At 43.7% G+C, this 20,906-nt stretch overlaps 1 protein-coding gene across 1 annotated transcript in view; it reads right to left on the bottom strand.

Moving 5' to 3' along the window:
• LOC122550473 (uncharacterized) overlaps nucleotides 1-20,906 on the bottom strand; it is a 278,599-nt gene that overhangs the window by 37,352 nt on the left and 220,341 nt on the right. Inside the window, exons 35-43 of the mRNA XM_043691239.2 lie at nucleotides 19,428-19,526; nucleotides 17,349-17,438; nucleotides 13,999-14,138; nucleotides 12,077-12,203; nucleotides 11,911-11,991; nucleotides 9,502-9,600; nucleotides 7,770-7,820; nucleotides 2,078-2,263; nucleotides 64-197 (exon numbers count right to left, since the gene is read on the bottom strand). Coding sequence (XP_043547174.2) covers nucleotides 64-197; nucleotides 2,078-2,263; nucleotides 7,770-7,820; nucleotides 9,502-9,600; nucleotides 11,911-11,991; nucleotides 12,077-12,203; nucleotides 13,999-14,138; nucleotides 17,349-17,438; nucleotides 19,428-19,526 — 1,007 coding nt within the window. The remainder of the gene's footprint in view (nucleotides 1-63; nucleotides 198-2,077; nucleotides 2,264-7,769; nucleotides 7,821-9,501; nucleotides 9,601-11,910; nucleotides 11,992-12,076; nucleotides 12,204-13,998; nucleotides 14,139-17,348; nucleotides 17,439-19,427; nucleotides 19,527-20,906) is intronic.

The following is a 20,906-nucleotide window of genomic DNA, read 5'->3' as shown; positions in this document are numbered from 1 at the left end:
TCTAGAATGTAACAAGGAAGAGCAGTGAATAGTTTAACTTACTCAGTAAATGATCTAACTTACAGGAGATCCCTGGATTCCCTGTTCTCCCTTGGGTCCTGGAAAGCCCTGGAGTCCTGGGGCACCTGTGTCTCCTTTGTCTCCTTTGTCTCCTTTGAATCCTGGAGATCCAGGACCTCCGGGAATTCCTGGTGCTCCTGTAAAAAGGAAGGTGTAAACGGTTCAAACGTTAATACTTACTAATTACCTTCCAAGCAAATCCACACGCTTAGAGCTCAGTAGCTCTGCAACTGAAAAGCTGCATTATACCCTTATGACTGCAAACGAATATTCAGAAACAACCCTTTATAAGGATGCTGTGGCTTTAAGAGGTGTGTGTTTGCCTTAATTTCTTTGAGAGAGAGATTGGGGTACAGGTGCTGAGTAGTCAATGAGAAGGTAAACAACTTGTGAATCTTGGGGTTTATTTTTATAAGTTGGAACAATAGAAGCAGACTGGATGGGTGTGGTCAAACTCCCACCCACTAAACCAGAGATTTTAGGGTTAGCTTTGAGTAGGGGTCACAGGAGGGTTGGAAGGCAGTCAATCTCTCCCTTTCTCAGAATTGTCTTGGTGTTCTTTCCTCCTGGATTAGAGAGCTGCATGTGAGACAATCTGTTTTCTGAAGTTCCCTTTTTATGCATTCAGTTTTGGTGGAAGAATGTAATAGCAAGGGGAAGAAGTAATGGTGGGAGTTGTCTACAGGCCACAGAAGAATTGCCTCACTGTCGGGCAAAGAATAAAATTTACAGATAATAGAGATGTGTAAAAAGGGCACTACAATTGTCACAGGTGATTTTAATCTGCATAATTACTGGACAATCCAATGGGCAAGGGTAACATGGAAAACAGATTTCTACAGTACACCATGAATTATTTCTTGTCCCTGAGTAGATATTACTTTCGACACAGTAATGTGTAGTGAGGTAAGGTTAATAAGAGACCTTGTAGTTAAGGGTCCTCTTGGGTGGGGGAGGTTAACAAACACAAAATAGCAGAATTACAACTTCCACTTGAGGGAGAGCAAGTCAGGTCTCCTCAACACAAATTAGGGCAATTACAGAGATATGAAGGAAGCGTTGTCTAAAGTGGGCTAGAAAAATATTTTCTGGTTTTTCTCTACCTTTCCTAGCTACCGTCAGTTCTGAAAAAGGGTTACTGGACCCGCAACATTAGCTCTGCTTTCTCTCCACAGATGCTGCCAGACTGCTGAACTTTTCCAGCAAATTCCTGTTTCTGGTCCTGATTTCCAGCATCCACAGTTCCTTTGGTTTTTTTGAAAAAATATTTATTACTTAATTGACACCTGACCACTGTCTCATTGCAGTTCAAGGGTGCTAACTGTGGCGAAACTGACAGAGTACTTCAGGAAGACCTATGGTCATTAGGATGCTAATTAAATGCAATTCTGTTTCAAAAACAAATAACCAAGTTGGACAGCAATGAGAAGACATGACCAATTAACGTGTTGCATAAATTATGCTGCACATTGGGGAAAGCATCCTGCTCTTATTCAAAAATTGTCATGAGATCTTTTCCAAGCATGTCAAGAAATTGTGGAGCCTTTATTTTCTAAAATCATAAATGCAATATATGTAATTATATATAATTATAATTCCAGTATAGTTTTGATTATCTTCCAGTTATGAAACTGCTTTTATTTCTAAGAAGAAGCAGCAGTTTCCAGCAGCAGGTGGGTCAGTAATCAGGGAATGGTGATGGAAGTTAATTGTCAAGAAATCTGCAACGGAGATAAAGGGAATCTGCTTTTGTCATGCAGCGAGTTGTAATGATTTGGAATGAACTCCCTGAAAGAGTGCTGGAAGCAGATTCCATGATAACCTCCAAAAGGGAATTGGATAAATAAAGGAAAATAGTTATGGAGCTTCGGGAAAGGAACAGAGAAGTGGAGAACTCTAGGAGCCAGGATGGGCTGAATGGCCTGCTGTGGGTCGCGATTTTCCATGAGGAGCAGGAGGTTAATGTGCTTCTAACAATTTGTTATCACAGGCAATGTCTTAACGTTAGGCAACTTACCTGGAAGGCCTTGCTCACCCACATTTCCTTTTTCACCTTTTGGCCCCTCCAGAGCCACACTGGCGGGTCCAGGTGGACCTTGAATACCCTGATGGCCTTTAAGGCCTGGGAATCCTCGGTCGCCTTTAATACCTGGAACACCAGGTGAGCCTGGGAATCCTGGTAAGCCAGAGTCACCTTTTGATCCTGTGGAAGAACACACTGTTACCGCAATGCAGACCACATTCTCCCAGTTCTACAGGTAATCACACTTCGAAAGAACCAAGTCATGTTTTTTTTAAAATATATTTTTATTGAAAAAATAGATTTTTAAAAATATCACAACAAATAAAAATCATTACAATTCAAAACAATACAAAGAATGAACACAGAAAAAATAAAAAAAATGCCTAACCCTCCCTCATGTACAAATGTATAAATATACATAGAAAAACATACAATAAAAAAGAACAACTATCTATTTAACAAAATAAATAATAACCAACAACAAAGTACAAGATAGTAATAACTCAACTCAGCCAAACGAGACACTCATAGGTTCTCAGTTCCTCCTCCTGTAACACAATTGTTACAGTTTTTATAAAAGCTCTTATTCGTGTGGCAGATAAATCTGTGTCCAGGTATTCCAAAAGGGGCTGCCATGTCTTATAAAAATTCTCAGTTTTGTGGTGTACCATACTTGTGAGAAAATCCAAGGGGAATGTGCTCCATAACAATCTTCCACTAACATGACAGGCCCGGTTTGGGGGAGCAGGAGGGGAGGTTTCGGATACCTAACCTAGCAAAATATTCTTTCTTGTGTAGAAAGTGAGGGTGTTGAAACGTTTTTTCTTTTGCACATCTGCAGGGAACACACTGGGCAGGCCCAGAAGAAGAGAGATCAGGTCCTTCTCCACCCTTACATCCAAAATCCTCTCCATTGCACCCACCACAGCACTCCAGTATGTTTGAAGCCTACCACAGGACCAGAGACAGTGGGTAAGAGTGCCTGGACAAACCTTGCACTTGGGACATATTGAAGATACCCCTGGTTTAAATTTTGGCAAACAGTCCAGACCCAAATAGACCCTGTAAACCATGGGTCTTATTACAAATTGATATCATTCTTGCATTCTTCCAAATATCTTCCCATGCCCCTGAGGTGACCTCAATGCCTAGTTCTCTCTCCCACACCCTGCAGAGTTGATCAAACTCATCTGAGGGGGCAACCCCCAATTGATGATATAAAGTGCTGACAGAAAGTGTACTCTTAGCACTGAGCCCCCAGCACCCTTCTCTCTACGTTGGATTTGTAGGGATCAGTCAAAGTGTAGTCAAAAAGAGGTCCCCGTTAAATAGCTCGTATTTCCGTGCTAACTGATCAAAGGACATCATTGTGTCTCCCTCAAATAAATCGTCCATGCAAGACACACCCCTAGCTGGCCAATGTTTGAATCCTGAATCTATCAGCCCCAGTTGAAAACCTGGTATACCCACTGTAGGTATAAGAGGAAATGTTTTGCCAATATTGCCTTCCTGCTGTTGAATTGCCCTCCATGCTTTAACAGTATTGATGACTATTGGGTTATGGCAATATTCCCTATCTGTCCTCATTTTGTCCAAAAACAGCAAGGGAGCACCTGGCCTGTGAGGTTTCGATATCTAACCATATTGAAAGAGGGTCCCCACAAGCCCAATCACTCATGTAGGATAAAAGCGAACTTAGTTGGTAGCTTTTAATGTTTGTGAGATCCACTCCCCCCAGTCTGTGAGGCAATTGACGTTTAGCTAATTTAATGAGGGGCCACTTACGATGCCAAATAAAGGAGCTGAACCAGCCATTCAGTCTTCTGAGAGTTTGCTTATCGAAAATCAGGAGGAGCATCCGTATAGGGTACAACAAACGGGGGAGAATATTCATCTTAATAAGCGCTATCCGAGCCAACCATGGGAATGGAAGCGCCTCCCAACTTTGACGGTCTTGTTTGATTTTGTCAAATAATTGAACAAAATTAGCTTTGAACAGAACTGGAGTAATGAATATACCCAAATACACAAAACCCCCCGTGACCACTTAAATGGGGATTGATATTCACCCTCAAGACCTAGCACCTTCGTAAGACCACCCATAGGTGTAGCCTCTGATTTTGCAAGATTAATCTTGTTCCCTGAAAAGGCGCCAAATGCACTGATGGACTGTATAAGGCGAGGCACTGAAACTGCTGGATTTGACAAAACAAATTAGGACATTGCCTATGTACAACGAAATCTTATGTAATTTCGACCCCATTTCTGGAGCTGATATATCAGGATCCCCACGAATGGCCTCCGCCAATGGTTCAGTCACCAACGTGAACAGCAATGGTGAAAGGGGACAGGCCTGCTGGCTACTAAAACTGCTGGATCAGACCCTATTGGTAATGACCGCGGCGAGAGGGTCACTGTCGAGTACCTTTACCCATCTTATAAAGAACTCGCCCAAGCCAAACCGCTTCAAACTATAGAAAAGGTTTGGCCACTCAACTCGGTCAAATGCCTTCTCTGCATCAAGAGAAATCACCAATCCCTGTACAGACTGTTGTTGGTATGCCAAGTCATGTTTAATCCCAGAGGTGCAAAACCGTACAATAGGGAATTCCATCTGCATCTAGGGGCCCCATTCTTCTCAAAAGCAAGGAAATGCATCCAGGTAGGACACCACGTACATAAACAATGGGACTATAATTTGCTGGAGAACTAACGTTGCTTTTATCATGAGATGTTGTTGCGTTCACTTTTGAGTTCTGTTTGCTGTAGATTAAGAGACTCTTTCCAAATAGAATTGATGAGTTGTTTGTGGTAGAACAGATCTGATTACTGAATAAGAGCAAGTGGACTTGGAACAGGAGCAGGCAATTCAGCACCCCAATCCTGTTCCGCCATTTAATACCATCGCGACTGATCTCATCTCACCCTCAACCCCATTATCCTGCCTGCTCCCCATAACCCTTCAACCTAGTACTAATTATAAATCTGTCAATCTCCTCCTTAAATATACTCAGTATCCAGGTATCTAATGCACTCTGGAGAGCGTGAATTGTGCAGATTCACAACTTGTTGAGAGAAGTAATTTCTCATCTGTTTTAAATCTGCTATCCCTTACTCTAAAACAATGACCTCTTGTTCTATATTGCCGCACATGAGGAAACATCCTATATACCTTTACTTTGTCAATCCCCTTTAGCATCTTCTATATCTGAATTAGATCTCCTGTCCTCCCACTAAGCTCTAAAGAGAATAGGCCAAAACTGCTCAATCTCTCGTCAAAAGACAAACTCCTCAATGGATGGACTTTGTCTGCAATCAATTCACACACCATCCTGACTTGGGCTTCAGGACAGGCAACAATGCAAAGTGGCTGAGCAGAGGCTGATAACCAAGTTCGGTACCCGTGAGGATGGCCTCAACCGGAACCTTGAGTTCATGTCACACTACAGGTGACCCCATTGCACTATACACTCATACATCCAAGCACACATGCACATATACTCTTACATACTCACGCACTCATGCAGACCTCTCTCATACATATGCTCTCTCATACACACACACACATATGCCTCCCACACTGACACCCACGTATGCAGCGTCTCACAGGCTTATAATCCATCACATGCACACACACACTTTACCAAGCTTTCACATCTCTCATGTGCACTCACAATCACATGCACACACTCACTCATTCTCTCTCTCATGAACGCATACACAAATTTAAGTCTATGGGGTGAATTTGTATTTGCAGAATTGTATTGGCAGGTACATTCTATTTTGCTCAAAAATGCACAATCTGCAGGCAGTCAATGCAGACAAGCTTAGAGTGGTGCTCGAAAAGCACAGCAGATCAAACAACATCTGAGGAGCAGGAAAATGGATGTTTCGGGCAAAAGCCCTTCATCAGGAAGGGCTCATTCCTGATGAAGGGCTTTTGCCCTCATTCCTAATGAAGGGCGTCTATTTTCCTGCTCCTCAGATGCTGCCTGACCTGCTGTGCTTTTCCAGCACCACTCTAATCTTGACTCTGATCTCCAGCATCTGCAGTCCTTACTTTCGCCTAGTCAATGCAGACAGTCAATCCATGTAATATTTTGTAAATTCCACTTTGGAAATAGAGCCCATCTGACTCAAGATTGGGATGCAGACAGATTCTAACCTCATAGCTTTAATGCATTGTCTGAGCTGAGGTGTCACCTTTTATTATAAAACCTTAAGTTATCTCGAGAATGTGACTTAAAAGACTTTCTGGGATTTACATATTAATGAACTGAAACCTGCAACCCATTCTAAAAGATGAAAGACTTAACAATCCAGGTTTGTTCAATATAATATTCCAGTTGCATGCTCTGTAATCTTTTGCTATAAATTCTGTGCCTTTTGATCTTATATTCCACAACCACCTGTTGAAGGAGCAGCGCTCTGAAAGCTAGTGCTTCCAAATAAACCTGTTGTTGTGTGTTTTTTAACTTTGTCCACCGCAGTCCAACACCAGCTCCTCCACATCAATGCAGTTTAAGAGGGCAGCTCACCACCATCTTCTCAAGGGCAGTTATGGAAGCACAGTAACTAATTATGGAAAGACTACAAGTTTCTGCACTGCCTTCAGTGCGAACACTGGGTGGAGTTTTCTTCTTTCAGACTAAGTGTCGAGGAGGACTTAAAAGCTGGAGGAACCTCTGCAAGAAATTGGAGGGATGTGGACCAGGCAGAAAGGATGAGTTTGATTTGGCGTCATGTTTGGTAGGACATGGTTAGCAGAAAGGCTCATTCCTGTCCTGTACTGTTCCATGTTCTGCTCAGGGGCAGGTCGGTTTCTTCCATACGATTATATTCTCCTCATTTATTATGTACACATTTGGGTAAAGTGGTAAATTTAATGAGCAGGAAGTGCTGTAGCCTTTGAGACTGTACAGGCTATAACCTCCGGTGCTCATTCCCTCCACCCATCCCTGGAGATGTCAGGGACTGGGCGGAAAGCAATGCCATGCTTTAATTACTCCTCCCTCGAGGTTCTCCTGAAGCCTCACTTGGAGAGAAGGCAAGTTCTTTCCTCTAGGAAGGCAACACAGAGTTGGCAGCTGACGAGAGGGCAATCGGTCATAATGAGCAGGAGGTTTCCTTGCCCATGTTTGGTCTGTTGTCATGAGATTCCACAGGGATCTGGAGTCAATGTCAAGTGCTCTCAGGGCAGCACAGTGCTGCCAACTCTGGCAGGTCTGTCCTGCCAATAAGACAGGACGTAGCCAGGAACCATGTTATTGGTGTCGGGATCATTGGAGGTTACAATTTTATAAGTGCGACTATGTCAGACTGTTGCTTGACTAATCTGTGGGATGAAGCTGACCTGGGAGTGCTCAATATTTGCTGCCCTGGGTGACAGATATTGGAGGTTTGGAAGATGCTCTTGAAGGATAGTTGCTGTAGTGGGATAGCTTTAGTTCTTTGTAACAATGGGAATCGAATTTAATGATTCCTTGATTCAAACATATGGGCAAAAAAATTCTGGGTGGAAAAGTAAGGTGTTAAATGGCACGTTAAAAGAGAGAATTAAACCTTTAAACGTCAATGTGGCAACCATATGTAAATAACAATGGTAGGAAATAAGGATTGTCCCAAAGGAGGACAGCGAGGTAGAAGAGTGGAAGTGAAGCCACTTTTTAAGGAGATGTAACTTTACCTTTCAGTCCTGGCAGTCCTGGAGTCCCTGGGATATCTCTTCCTGGGATGCCTAGACAATTTACAAAAAGGACAGAAACAATGGTAGATACAACAATATAAATGAGAGCAACCTCCAATGTTTCTGCTACACAGAAAATTCACTGAGAATCCAGTATTGTATCCAGCATGGAGAAATATGCCCACTGCTACTGTGAAACTCTCAGGAAGAAGTTAAAGAACTCAAGCATTGTCATGTCACTCGGGCTTTGGTCCCACTTGCTCTGGGGCTCATTCCCTGAGCCTGGGTTGCGCCTCCCCTTGAGGGATCCACCCTTGGCTGAGGAGGGAGTTGAGCATCATGGGCCAAGGCTCAGCAGAAACTAGGTTGAGGCATTTCAGCTTCAGTTCCTGTACTATCTCTCTCACCAGTCAACAGCAAGGAGTTTCATCTCAAGGGGAGATTTTTACCTAAAGTATTGGGTGCTAAAAGACAGCTTTTTGGCTGTTGCACCACCTAACCGCGTTGGTCTTGCTTTCATACCATATCCCAGTGCAATCTCTCACTCAACCCCGGTGCCCAGTAGGTGAGCTTGGCTGGGGCTTAAAGTTCCCCGAAGTCACAATCTCTCTTCTCATCAGTTCATGTGCATAGACCAAACCTTTGAGCTCAGTGACTGTCAAAAACAAATGGCCTGGCCCCCCTCTCATGGGGTTATTTTTCAAACCACATGTCTGTCGTGAGTTAGGCAGAAATCACCACTGGCCACTGGGTCATGGCTTCAGCCATGATAAGGCTGAATGAGAATGAAGAGAGAATGTTCTATTCCCCACTACATATCTAAACGAAGCTAACCTGGTCTTTTTACCCCTTCTTCTGACTGTGAGAAGTAAGGGTGAAGAGAAATGTCACAGTATTCTAGCCCAATTCTGCCCTCTAGGTCCCTATGTTCATATATCATTCTGTTCCATTACTGCATTGGCTGGTCCTTCACATTCCCTCATTCTCCACCAACACTTTCAATAGTCTCTCGCAAAGCCCTGGTTTTGAAGTTACAGCAAGCTACATGGAACTCCACTTGATTCTGTCAGTGTCCCGACTTATGGTGACTCATCTTCCAGGTGTCCGGAACTCCTGAGGATCTGTGGAAGGATGGGGACTGGTGTGTGGGGCACGTAGTGACAGAGGTCAATACTGTGAGCCTAGTCTGTCTGTAAGTTCCTCTTTAATGACGTGGTCATTGTCTCAGTTGGAACATATGTTGATGGACGGTTTTGAGTGTGTTTGGTGATCAATGGAAGGAATGGGGCGGCACGCTGGCTCAGTGGTTAGCACTGCTGCCTCACAGCACCAGGGACCTCGGTTCAATTTCATCCTTGGGTAAATGTCTGTGTTGAGTTTGCACATTCTCCTCATGTCTGCGTGGGTCTGCAGGTTAGGTGGATTGGCCATGCCAAGTTGCCCGTGGTGTCCAGCGATGTGCAGGCTGGGTGGGTTACCCATGGGAAATGCAGGTCTAGGGTAAGGGGGTGAGTCTGGGTGGGATGCCCTTCAGAGGGTTGGTGCGGACTCGATGGGCTTCCACACTGTAGGGATTCTATGATACTGCATTCTCAGGGTCTCCAAAAGCAACACATAACAAAAGTCATTCAAAGTAGTTGTTAGAATTGTTAGCTTTTATTCAGAATTTGAAAAGGACCCTAGAATGGCTTCACAACTTCAATATACACCCCTACACACCAGACATACGTACCTTGATTTCCCTTTTCTCCAATTGTTCCTGGGATTCCATCAAGACCTCTTAAGCCTTTCTCTCCTTGCGGTCCCGGGAGACCTTGAGGACCAGGAGGACCTGTCACAAAATAAAACAAATATTAAAAAGAACAATGAAACTGAAAAGTGCTACTCAGAGAGAAGCTTAGGCATTGTTAAACATTCCTAAAGTGCTTTCCATACACTTCTTGAATGTCAGTCATTGTTGTTATTTGTTAAATGGAATAAGGGCAAATTTAATTGTGCAAGAAGTCTGAAAATTTAAATTCCTGATGTTTGCCCCTCTGATCCTCTATCAGACCAAATGATCTTCTGAAAACAATGTGGGGGATGGACATCAAGATCATCCCAATGTTCCTGATGGATACCCCTTGGATTGATTGCAGGTAGGCATCCAATAAGGTCATGCACACCATGCTAAAGTTTACATTTCAATGTAGGAAATCCAAAACAATCGGGATCCTTGGAGAACGATCAGAAATGGGTGTATTCCTTTATTATTCTGCTTTTCTGCCACTTTGGCCCAGAGATTGTGTGACACTCTCATGTTATTAAATACTAACTTAGAGATGCTTTGATGAAGAGGCTTTTAGGAGTGAAAGGGTGAGTTACAGAATTATAGTATTGAAATAACTGCACAGAGGCCAGTACCCCATCACCTGACATCCTGTATTTACATGTGCACTGTATATGGGCTGCGACCAGCCAGTTCCATGTTAGCCCTTTGACTGAGGAGAACTTCTGAATCTCCTGTTTATATCTGTCAGCCAGGGCTCCCTGATTGCCTGGCTTAACAGACCCAATCAGGGATCTCATAGTCAATAACGTCCACCAGGTCCTAGTTCCAATCACTATAACAATGATAAGGGTAGAGCTTTTACTATGATACACATGGAATCCATCATCTTTGTTTCTTTTGTATGGTTAGGAAAATTATTTTCCAAGAATATTTGAGAAAGATGCAAACAGGAGGAGGCCATTCAGCCCCTCAACTTTGTTCAAAGCATTCAATGAGATTATTGAAAGATTGACCAACAATTTAAAAAAAACATTTTTATCTCTTGTGCACAAGGTTGGCCAATCAAACTTAATAATTTTTTAAAATAACATGATAATTGTTTGTGTTTTAATAAATCACTTTACAAGACAAACCTTGAAGAATTTCAGATTGGATCTTGGGAATTTGTGAAATGTGATATCAATAACAGGGAAGAAGAGGCAGCGAGCAATTGGCAAACCATTTCCCTGAGAATGGAATTCAGATAGTTGGCTGGTAGCCTCATTAGTAGGCCTGATACATTTGGATGTCTCATTGACAGTGGGAAATTTCGCTTCAGCTGGGATCTGAAGGAAGATAAGTTGGATTGCTTTTTTTGATGTTGAGATTTTACTTGATCTATTGTTGTCACTTGTACAGTGAACGGTTTTGTTTTGCATGCAGGACAGGCAGATAACATACAAAGATCATAGGGTGATAGAACAGAGCGAGGGATACAAAGTTACAGCTGCAAAGAAGGTGCATAAAAAGCAAGATCAACACTAGATTTGAAATTTGAGAGGTCCATTTAGAAGTCTAATGACAGAGGGGAAGAAACTGTTCTTGATCCTGTTGGTACATGTGTTCAAGCTTTTGCATTTTCTGCCAGATGGAAGAGGTTGGGAGGGAATGTAGTAGTGCTTAAAATTTGGAGCAGGGAAGGAGTCTGAACTGAGGGCATACAGGTGTAAGGACATGCAGCTGGAAAACCTTTCTCACAAAAGATGGTGATGGAATTCAATAGGGATTTAAAAAGAAACGGTGTCAACCTTGGCTTCAATTGGGAAATTTTAATAGATAGTTGAGAGAAAGAGGGATAAAGGGACAGGTGATAGAAATCTTGAGCAGATCAGAGGATGGGAATTCTGCAGCATGCAATTTGCCTCTTGACTCTTCAAAGCCGATATCTATAAGACACAAGTCAACATGTAGGATAGGATTGCTAACATTATAATGTCAGAAAAGCAGAACCACTGGACACGCTCAAATGCACACAGGATTCAGGTTGGCGATTTGAATGCACTTCAAGATAAATGGGCATTGTCTATTGGCATTGTGGGTACACCTACACCACACAGAAGACAAAGCTTCAAGAAGGCAGCTTACTAGGATATTTTCAAGGGTAACTAGGGAAGGGTAATAAATACCTGCCCTGCTAATGATGCTCATATCCCAACGAATAAACAAAAGAAAAATGAATCAAATGTGAAATTGAGCTTAGGATACTGCCTCATGTGTAGAATAAACATCACAGTGGGAGGGTCGGAATACCTGCATATATGTTATAAATTAGTGAATATTTACAAAAAATGCAAAGTGAATAATTTAGGAGGAATTGCTACTTAGTAGTACCTGGCACTCCTGGACTTCCTGAGAAACCTGGTTCACCTGGGAGGCCAGGGCTACCTTTCTTTCCTGGGAGCCCTGGGTTACCTGGAGAATGACCATAGAAATGGAATCAGTTGCTCCTGTTCATTCAGAAAACTGAAACAGGTCAGAGAGAATCTCAGTGCCCTACCTGGAAGTCCTGGACCACCTGGATCGCCTTTCTGTCCCGTCGGACCCAGCGTTCCTGGCAAACCCGGAAAACCAGACTCACCCTTCAGGCCAGGATCACCTGGGAAGCCTGTTGGACCTGGATCTCCCTAAATTATCAACACACACAATCAAATCTGATCAGTACACACCATTATTAGCATTTGATATGAGGAGCACCATGTTTTTCAACTTTCCAATCAATCACAGCGCAAGATCGAGGGTTATCAGTTGGAGGTTGGAGATGATGGAAATAGAGTCTTAGAGTCATAGAGATGTACAGTGTGGAAACAGACCCTTCGGTCCAACCCGTCCATGCTGACCAGATATCCCAACCCAATCTAGTCCCACCTGCCAGCACCTGGCCCATATCCCTCCAAACCCTTCCTATTCATATACCCATCCAAATGCCTTTTAAATGGTGCAATTGTACCAGCCTCCAGCACTTCCTCTGGCAGCTCATTCCATACACGTAGCACCCTCAGCGTGAAAACGTTGCCCCTTCGGTCTCTTTTATATCTTTCCTCTCTCACCCTAAACCTATGCCCTCTAGTTCTGGACTCCCCGAACCCAGGGAAAAGACTTTGCCTATTTACCCGATCCATGCCCTTCACAATTTTGTAAACCTCCATAAGGTCACCCCCTCAGCCTCCGATCCTCCAGAGAAAACAGCTCCAGCCTGTTCAGCCTCTCCTTATAGCTCAAGTCCTCCAAACCTGGTAACATCCTTGTAAATCTTTTCTGAACCCTTTCAAGTTTCACAACATCTTTCCAATAGGAAGGAGACCAATATTCCAACAGTAGCCTAACCAATGTCCTGTACAGCCGCAACATGACCTCCCAACTCCTGTACTCAATACTCTGACCAATAAAGGAAAGCATAAAAAAAACCTTCTTCACTATCCTTGAGACCTGCGACTCTACTTTGAAGGAGTTATGAACCTGCACTCCAAGGTCTCTTTGTTCAGCAACACTCCCTAGGACCTTACCATTAAGTGTATAAGTCCTGCTAAGATTTGCTTTCCAAAAATGCAGCACCTCACATTTATCTAAATTAAACTCCATCTGCCAGTTCTCAGCCCATTGGCCCATCTGGTCAAGATCCTGTTGTAATCTGAGGTAACCCTCTTCGCTGTCCACTACATCTCCAATTTTGGTGTCATCTGCAAACTTACTAACTGTACCTCTTATGCTCGCATCTAAATTATTTATGTAGTCACCTTACTGCAGAGAAAGGAAATTTAATTGAGTGTGCAAAATCAGAGGGTTTGATAGAGTCAATAAGGAGAACCAATTGTCATGAATGGGAATGCTGATAACCAGAGGAATATTGGTTTTAGATCATTGGCAAGGGAGTTGGTGTAATCCAGAGTGCACTACCCGAAACAGCAATTAAATCAGATTGAATAACAATCTTCAATTCAACAAATACATAAGAAGGAATCATTTGAAGGGCTTTGTGGGAAAGGACAGGGGAGTGAAATTAATTGATGGTTCTTTGAAACAGCCAGAACAAGGGTTGAATGGTCATGTTTTCTGCTGCATAATGCTGCAATTCTGTGACCTTTGACTTAAGATTGATTTTTGGAATGTGATAGGGGAGTGCTCTGGTAGGCTCCATGTCACCCTTGGCTCCAGAGGCAAGATGGCCCCCACTGACTTTTGTTTTCGATGTTAGCCGGGGGGAACCAAAATGTGTCTCAAGGCTACTCACTGGAGCAACGCCTCGCAATTTCACAGTAACTCACCAGTGTAATTCCCCTAGATCCCCACGCAGATTACCAGAGGGTCAAACCAGAGCAGCAGACAGAAAGGAGCTCTCATAACCACAAAAGGAGTGGGGGGGGGGGGGGGGGGGGAGGCAGGGGGGTTGCGTGCCACTACGGCAACAGCTCATCTGGTTACCTTTGGCCCTGGATCACCTGGAACTCCAATTCCTGGTAGTCCTGCGCTGCCCTTCTCACCTTTCTCACCAGTACGCCCAGTATAACCAGGCATGCCCGTCTGTCCAGGTTCACCCGGGGTACCAGGAGGCCCAACAGGACCTGAGAAATGAAACGCCAAGTTTAGTGTATTTTTCCTTGTAGGCTCAACAGATCAATCCAATCCTGACCCAAAAGTTCAACGGTTGCTGAAACGTTCTTCCCACAATTGATATCCTTTGTCCTCAGAAGGATTCTCCCAATGGCTTCATTGAAGTGCAGCGGAATTGCACTAATGACATTGGGTGGTCCCTCAAGATCAGTCTCAAGGATTCAATTCCTGACACAATGTCTCACCCAAGTGTGCTTGCAGGGTTAAAGGCCAAGTCAGAACTCTTTAGGGGAAGGATGTCAGAGAATAGAACAATGAGACCATAAAAACATAACTAATAAGAGCAGGAGTAGGCCATTTAGCCCCTTGAGCCAGTTCTGTCATTCAATAAGATCACAGCTGAGCACAGCCCTCTCTCTATTTTCCTCTATTCCTCAGTGTGTGTGAAATTGAGCTCTGGTTTGAATATAGTCAATGACTCAGCCTTCACTGTCCTCCCAGGGTAGAGAATTCTGAAGGTTCACAACCCTTTGAATGACGATGTTCCTCCTCAGCTCAGTCCTACATGGCTGTCCCTTTATCCTAAGACTGCAATCATGTGTTCTCGACTCTCCAACCAGCCGAAACAGTTTCTGATCTGTGAATTCCTTCAAGAATTTTACATGTGTCAATAGGATCATTTATTATTTTTCTATATTTCAAGAATTTGAGTCTATTGTGCCAGCTGATTGGCAGAACAATTTTCTAGTCACAGGGCGGCACGGTGGCACAGTGGTTAGCACTGTTGCCTCGCAGCGCCAGAGACCCGGGTTCAATTCCCGCCTCAGGCGACTGACTGTGTGGAGTTTGCACGTTCTCCCCGTGTCTGCGTGGGTTTCCTCCGGGTGCTCCGGTTTCCTCCCACAGTCCAAAGATGTGCAGGGCCAGGTGAATTGGCCATGCTAAATTGCCCGTAGTGTTAGGTAAGGGGTAAATGTAGGGATAGGGGTAGGGGTAGGGGTATGGGTGGGTTCGCTTCGGTGGGTCGGCGTGGACTTGTTGGGCCGAAGGGCCTGTTTCCACACTGTAATGTAATCTAATCTAAAAGAATCAGTCCCAGTGAAGCTCTCCTCCTATGGATGGTAAGGATCAAAACTCTACATAAAGGTTCATGTGGTCATAACAAAACCCTGTATAATTTGAATCCAACTTACTTTCTCTTATACTGGCAGCTATTGTAGTAAAAGCTTATTTATCTCTCTGATTAATTGCTGTACTTGCAAATTAACCTTCTCTGATTCACATAAAAGGGTGTCCGAGTCTCTGTCACCAACCTTGCTCAGTGTCTAATCCCTATGAATAGCGATAACCTCACATTTTTCCACATTATACCCCCTCTGCCACATTCTTTCACACTCACTTAACCCATCCAGATCCTTTCATGGCTTCTTTGTGGCTTCCTCACGGCTTTGTTTTTTTTCCCTGTCACCAAGTTACCCTTTATTTACATGTGTGCAATATACTGACTGTGGCCAGCCAGCTCAGAGTCAGCCCCTGAACTGAGGAGATTCTAAATTCCCTGGTTATATATGCACATTTTTCTTCATCGAGTGCATAAAACTTTATTCATATACAGTTTACTTTATACTTAGCTTTGTGTCATAAGCCCAATTAGCTACATTACACTCGCTGCATGCAACTCAATAATGCAGATTATACATGGCTGAAAATGAAGTACCAATCCTTACAGTTACAGCATGCCAAATCCACAACTGATCTGCTTATCCACACTCCTTGTCTCCTGCTTATTAACCAATCTCCAATCTTGCTAATGTCAGCAGTCCTCACTCAGTGCAAGCATCTGTAGCATGGTACTTCACTGAATGTTCTTTTAAAAATCCAAGTATTTTAGATCCACTGGTTCAATCTTATGAGTCATAGAATCCCTACTTTGTGGAAACAGGCCCTTCAGCTCAACAAGTCCACACTGAACCTCTGAAGAGTATCCCACCCTGACCCATTCCTTTACATTTACCCCTGATTAATGCACCTAACCTACACATCCCTGAATACTATGGGCAATTTAGCATGGCCAATTCACCCAACCTGCACATCTTTGGACTGTGGGAGGAAACCAGAGTACCATGCGCAACACACTGACTGTGGTCAGCCAGCTCAGAGTCAGTCCCTGAACTGAGGAGATTCTAAATTCCCTGATTATATATATTTTTTTTTCTTCATCGAGCACACAGGCATGGGGAGAATGTGAAAACACCACACAGGCAGCTGCCTGAAGCTGGAATTGAACCTGGGTGCCTGGCACTGTGAGGCAGCAGGGCTAACCACTGAGCCACCGTGCCACTGAGTCCGGTTTGTTTACTACCTCAAGAAACTCAAATCGATTCATCGGATGTGGGTGGTATGTAATGTTGGTGATGGGGTTCTTGCCCATCACCTTGAGAGATATATTGAGAGTCCCAGGTCACCCCGCTTTTCTGCATTCATCGGCCTGCAGTGCACCAGCATCCACAAGAGTCTCTGTGAATTGTCAGCCACAGGCTGGCAGCTCGTATTTAGCTGGCAACAACACTGGTTTCTGCTGGTACTGTACCTGCCCAAGGTCCCGGCTTTGTCCTTCGACCCAGGTACAGGTGGGAGGGGTTCGGCAAAGGTGTGGGGTGGATCTGTACCAAATGTGATAACAATGACACACACACAGCCAGTTTAAAATGCTCAGTTGGGTCTGCAACGTGGCTCATTTACACTTGCTCTAAGCTACATACGTTCATGCGCAGGGTCCTGCATTCTGTAGAAAAGGGACAATTTTTTGTCATTGTGCCTTCTTTGAATTAAACAAAAGCCTGGGGTCTGTGGTTTCCCTGGTGCACTATCCATGACAAAGGCTTAACCAATCAGAGCTGTCTGCCAACCAATTGCCACCCTTTTCGAAAACGTCACTCTCTTTGAGTCCTCCGCGTCAGGACATTACCCCTGCAATCTCAGTATCTGTTCATGTCGCTGTGTGTGGGGTATTTCTGTGCACAAATTGACTGCCATGTTACCCGCATGACAAAAATATTTTCATAGGGTGCAAAGTGCTCAGTCATGTGCTGAGGTTGTGAAAAGGGCTGTAGGAATGCCAGCCTTGTCTTTGGGAAGGCTGACCAATAGACACAAAATCACTGGAAGGTTAAGACGCTTGCTCCAGTCTTTGGAGAGTTTTCACTCTTTAGCGAGGTTACCTGGCAAGCCCATTTCTCCAATTGATCCTTTCTCTCCCGGAGTGCCCGTAAATCCTGGTTCTCCCGTTCTTCCTGGATCTCCCGCTGGCCCTAGAGGAAGGAGTGACATTGCTATCATTAGTTTTATTGTTCCATTAATTAACCCCACAGTCTCTCTCACGTTTACCCTCTGCTCTCTTTGAGCTGTTACTGAGGCAGGGTTAATACAGCAGTCCTGTAGCACCAAGCTCATTTTCAGGTTTGAATCTGGGTAGGCTCATCCTCTAAAGGAAGCAGATTATCAAAGTCATGGTTGAGGGTCAACAGCCAAATGTCCACACAGACGAGGCTAGAGCAGAAACCCTGTAAATTAGTCTTTCCCATATCAGTAAGGAAGATGTGAGGTTTCTTGATCAGCCCTGAATGAGATCAAGTAAACTGCAAAGAACAAGCAACAGTGATGATGCTGTGGCTTTAAAGGCTATTTTGTCCTTTCGTTTTGAAGGGAGGTTGTAAGGCAGAGGTGATGAGCATTCGGGGGTGATGTAAACAGTTTGGGAGGATTTTAATTTTTTGTAAATGCAGCCTGACTGGATGTGGCCAGCTCTCACAGATCAGATTTCTGGGTTTTGGTTTCCTCAGTCACACCAGAAGCTATTGGCATCTCAACAGAGTTGGAAACTTCAGTGAATGTCTCCTGGCTGCTACTCTCTCTGAAATTTCTCTTGATGGGAGAACTGCATGTGAGGGGTGTGCTTAGGGGATATTAGTATATTGGAACAGTTAATTAGTAATGGTACTATATTATTCTGTTAAAATTTCCAGTAGAGTTAAGTTATTCTAAATTCCTCTTTCTTTGGCTGCATTTTAACTGTAGTGTTTAAGTAAATTGTGTTTTGCTTAACATCCAGTCACATCATACCTGAAACACAGCACTTTAAAGTGAAAAAAAGTTAGGTCTCGGCTGGTTTCTTAAAATATTTTTAAGGGGGGGGAGGGGGGGTGCTCTGATCTGCTCCATAACAAAATGAAGTGAGGAGCTTCTTCACTTTTGTTGCTTTTCCAACTGACTGGAATAACGTGCTGTCAACATTTAAGACGTGTTATGTCACTGGACATTTCCAGCAGGTATTGAGTGGTTTTGATAAAGAGGCATGTGGATCATTCACGGGTCGGCTAGGTAAGGTTAATGCCACAGAATCAAGGCGTCATATATACCAGTGATCACCTGATGATGGAGAAGGACACTTCACATTGAGAACAAAGAAATGTTCTGTAAGCAACTCCAGAAACATCCTTTAACCACCCCATAAACACTAATAATCAGCCGTGTAAATGACTCTACATATGAACACCACCACTTTGTGAACCGCGGGGTTAGCTCAAAGCGTTTTAAATTGGGAGGCCATTTCTCACTAACTTTCAATGGAGACAGGGCTTTTCATGGCCCTGCCTTGCCATCTTTAATCTGTATATACCTATTGGCACCGAGGTATTGCAGAGGGGACTTTGCTTTTTGGAGGTCTTGCCAGGCAGGACCTGACAACCAGTGGTTCAATTTACACATTTACTTAATTTCCAACAAATGTGATGTTAAATTTATAAGTAGCCTCTCCTTGCAAAGGGTTGTAAAATATTCCACAAAATTCTCCCTGATTTCCTGATCAATATTTATCCCTCGGCCCACCTTATTAAAACAGATGATCCAGCCACGATTGCATTGCTCTTCGTTGGATCCTGCTATGCAGAAATTGTCTATGGAATTTCCTCTAGTACCTCAGCGGCTATATCTTTGAAGTATTTTATTGACCCTGAAGCATTTTGAGGCTGTGAAAGACCTATAGAAATGGTTCTACTCAGCTCTGTCCCATCCAAACAATAACTTATAACAATTTAGCCAACACTATCCATTCAAAACATCAATGACAAAACTCTGAAGGAAAGGACAGCAAATGACATTGAGATTTCCGATGTCTCGTTGAGAGAGAAGCAGGAAGCAAGGAATTTCAACAAGTAGTTTTGGCTATTTTTCCCAGAATCTATTTATTACATTTATTTTTGTACCATCCATTGTTGCCATCCGTCTGATTTATCCCTTACCTGGTTGTCCTGGTAATCCAGGTTGTCCATCTTTTCCTGGCACCCCTGGGTCACCCGGGATACCTTGATAGCCCTTTTCTCCCGGAAAGCCTGACCTACCTGCAGAGAGATGTTTAAAAAGATGATTTCATAAGAACGAGTAGTGTGTTTTTACTGTGTGTACAGATGATACTTGCGTGTTATGTTGAGGGGAACTCATCGGTAAAGATCTTTCAAGCAGCCTGCATTGTCTTAATTATTTTTCAAGTAATTGCCACTTCATTTTGGAATGCCTTGATTGAATTTGTATGCACCATATTCTCAGACAGTTCACTCCAGATCCTAACCACTTGAGCTGTGTAAAGGACTTTCCTTGTGCTATTTTAGCTTCTCTCCCTAATTACTTTATGCCGTCTTGTCCTCGATTCTTACATGATGGAAAACACTTTCTTCTGATTCACTCTGTCAGGCTTTTGATTGCTTCAATCAAATCTCCACTCAGCCTTCTCTTCTTCAAGTAGAGAAGTTCCAGCTTCTCCCATCTATCCTCCTTGCTGAAATTCCTCATTCCTGGAACTATTGTTGTGAATCTTTTCTGAACTCTGTTCACCTTCATATTACGCTGAAAGGATGGAGCCCAGAATTGGATGCAATACTCAAGCTGAATCTTGTTTAACTCCAATGTAACCTTCTTTTTATTTATGTATATCTCAGAAAAGGACTATCCTGCTCAACCAGATTATGTCTGCATTCATGATCCACTACAGTCTCCTCTCATCTTGCTTGATCTATCATTATGAGGGGTGTGGAGGCTGAATGACCTACTCTTGAAACAATTTCTTATGTTCTTACAACAAATTTGGCCACAGTTCCGTTGGCCAAAACAAAATGGAACCAAGCTGCTGAATGACTACTCGATATTCAGGTGTTTCACCTTCCCGCACTTCACCCTTGGGGATTAAGTGGAAAGACAACTTCCATAACTTCCCAGGGGAACAGCCAACTCACATTCGACAATGTGGTGCTGGAAAAACACAGCAGGTCAGGTAGCATCCGAGGAGCAGGAGAATCAACCTTTCAAGCATGAGGAGAAAGTGAGGACGGCAGATGTTGGAGAGTCAGAGTCGAGAGTGTGGTGCTGGAAAAGCACAGCAGGTCAGGCAGCATCCGAAAAGCAGGAGAATCAACGTTTTGGGCATAAGCCTTTCATCATCACCACATTCTTGGTTCTGATCTCCAGCATCTGCAGTCCTCAGTTTCTCCTAGCCAACTCACCTTGCAGGCTCTAGCCGGTAAATGGTGAGGTAAGAAGTCCCATAGCTGGAGGCTTGCTAATCTGCCCTAGCATCCTGCCCGTTATTGGAGGCTTCAAGGCCTGAACAGATGAAGGAGCAGTGCCAACCCAGGCCTACCCGATTCCCCAGGCTCCTTGTTGGCAAGTAACTGGACCCCGCAGACTTGGTGATCTGCAGTGGATTCCATCAAATCTTCAACATTTCA

Source organism: Chiloscyllium plagiosum, unplaced genomic scaffold, assembly GCF_037043375.1.
Source record: "Chiloscyllium plagiosum isolate Xiang-an unplaced genomic scaffold, Cpla_swu_hap1 HiC_scaffold_6, whole genome shotgun sequence".
Lineage (NCBI taxonomy): Eukaryota > Metazoa > Chordata > Chondrichthyes > Orectolobiformes > Hemiscylliidae > Chiloscyllium > Chiloscyllium plagiosum.
This window is presented reverse-complemented; position numbering and strand designations above follow the sequence as displayed.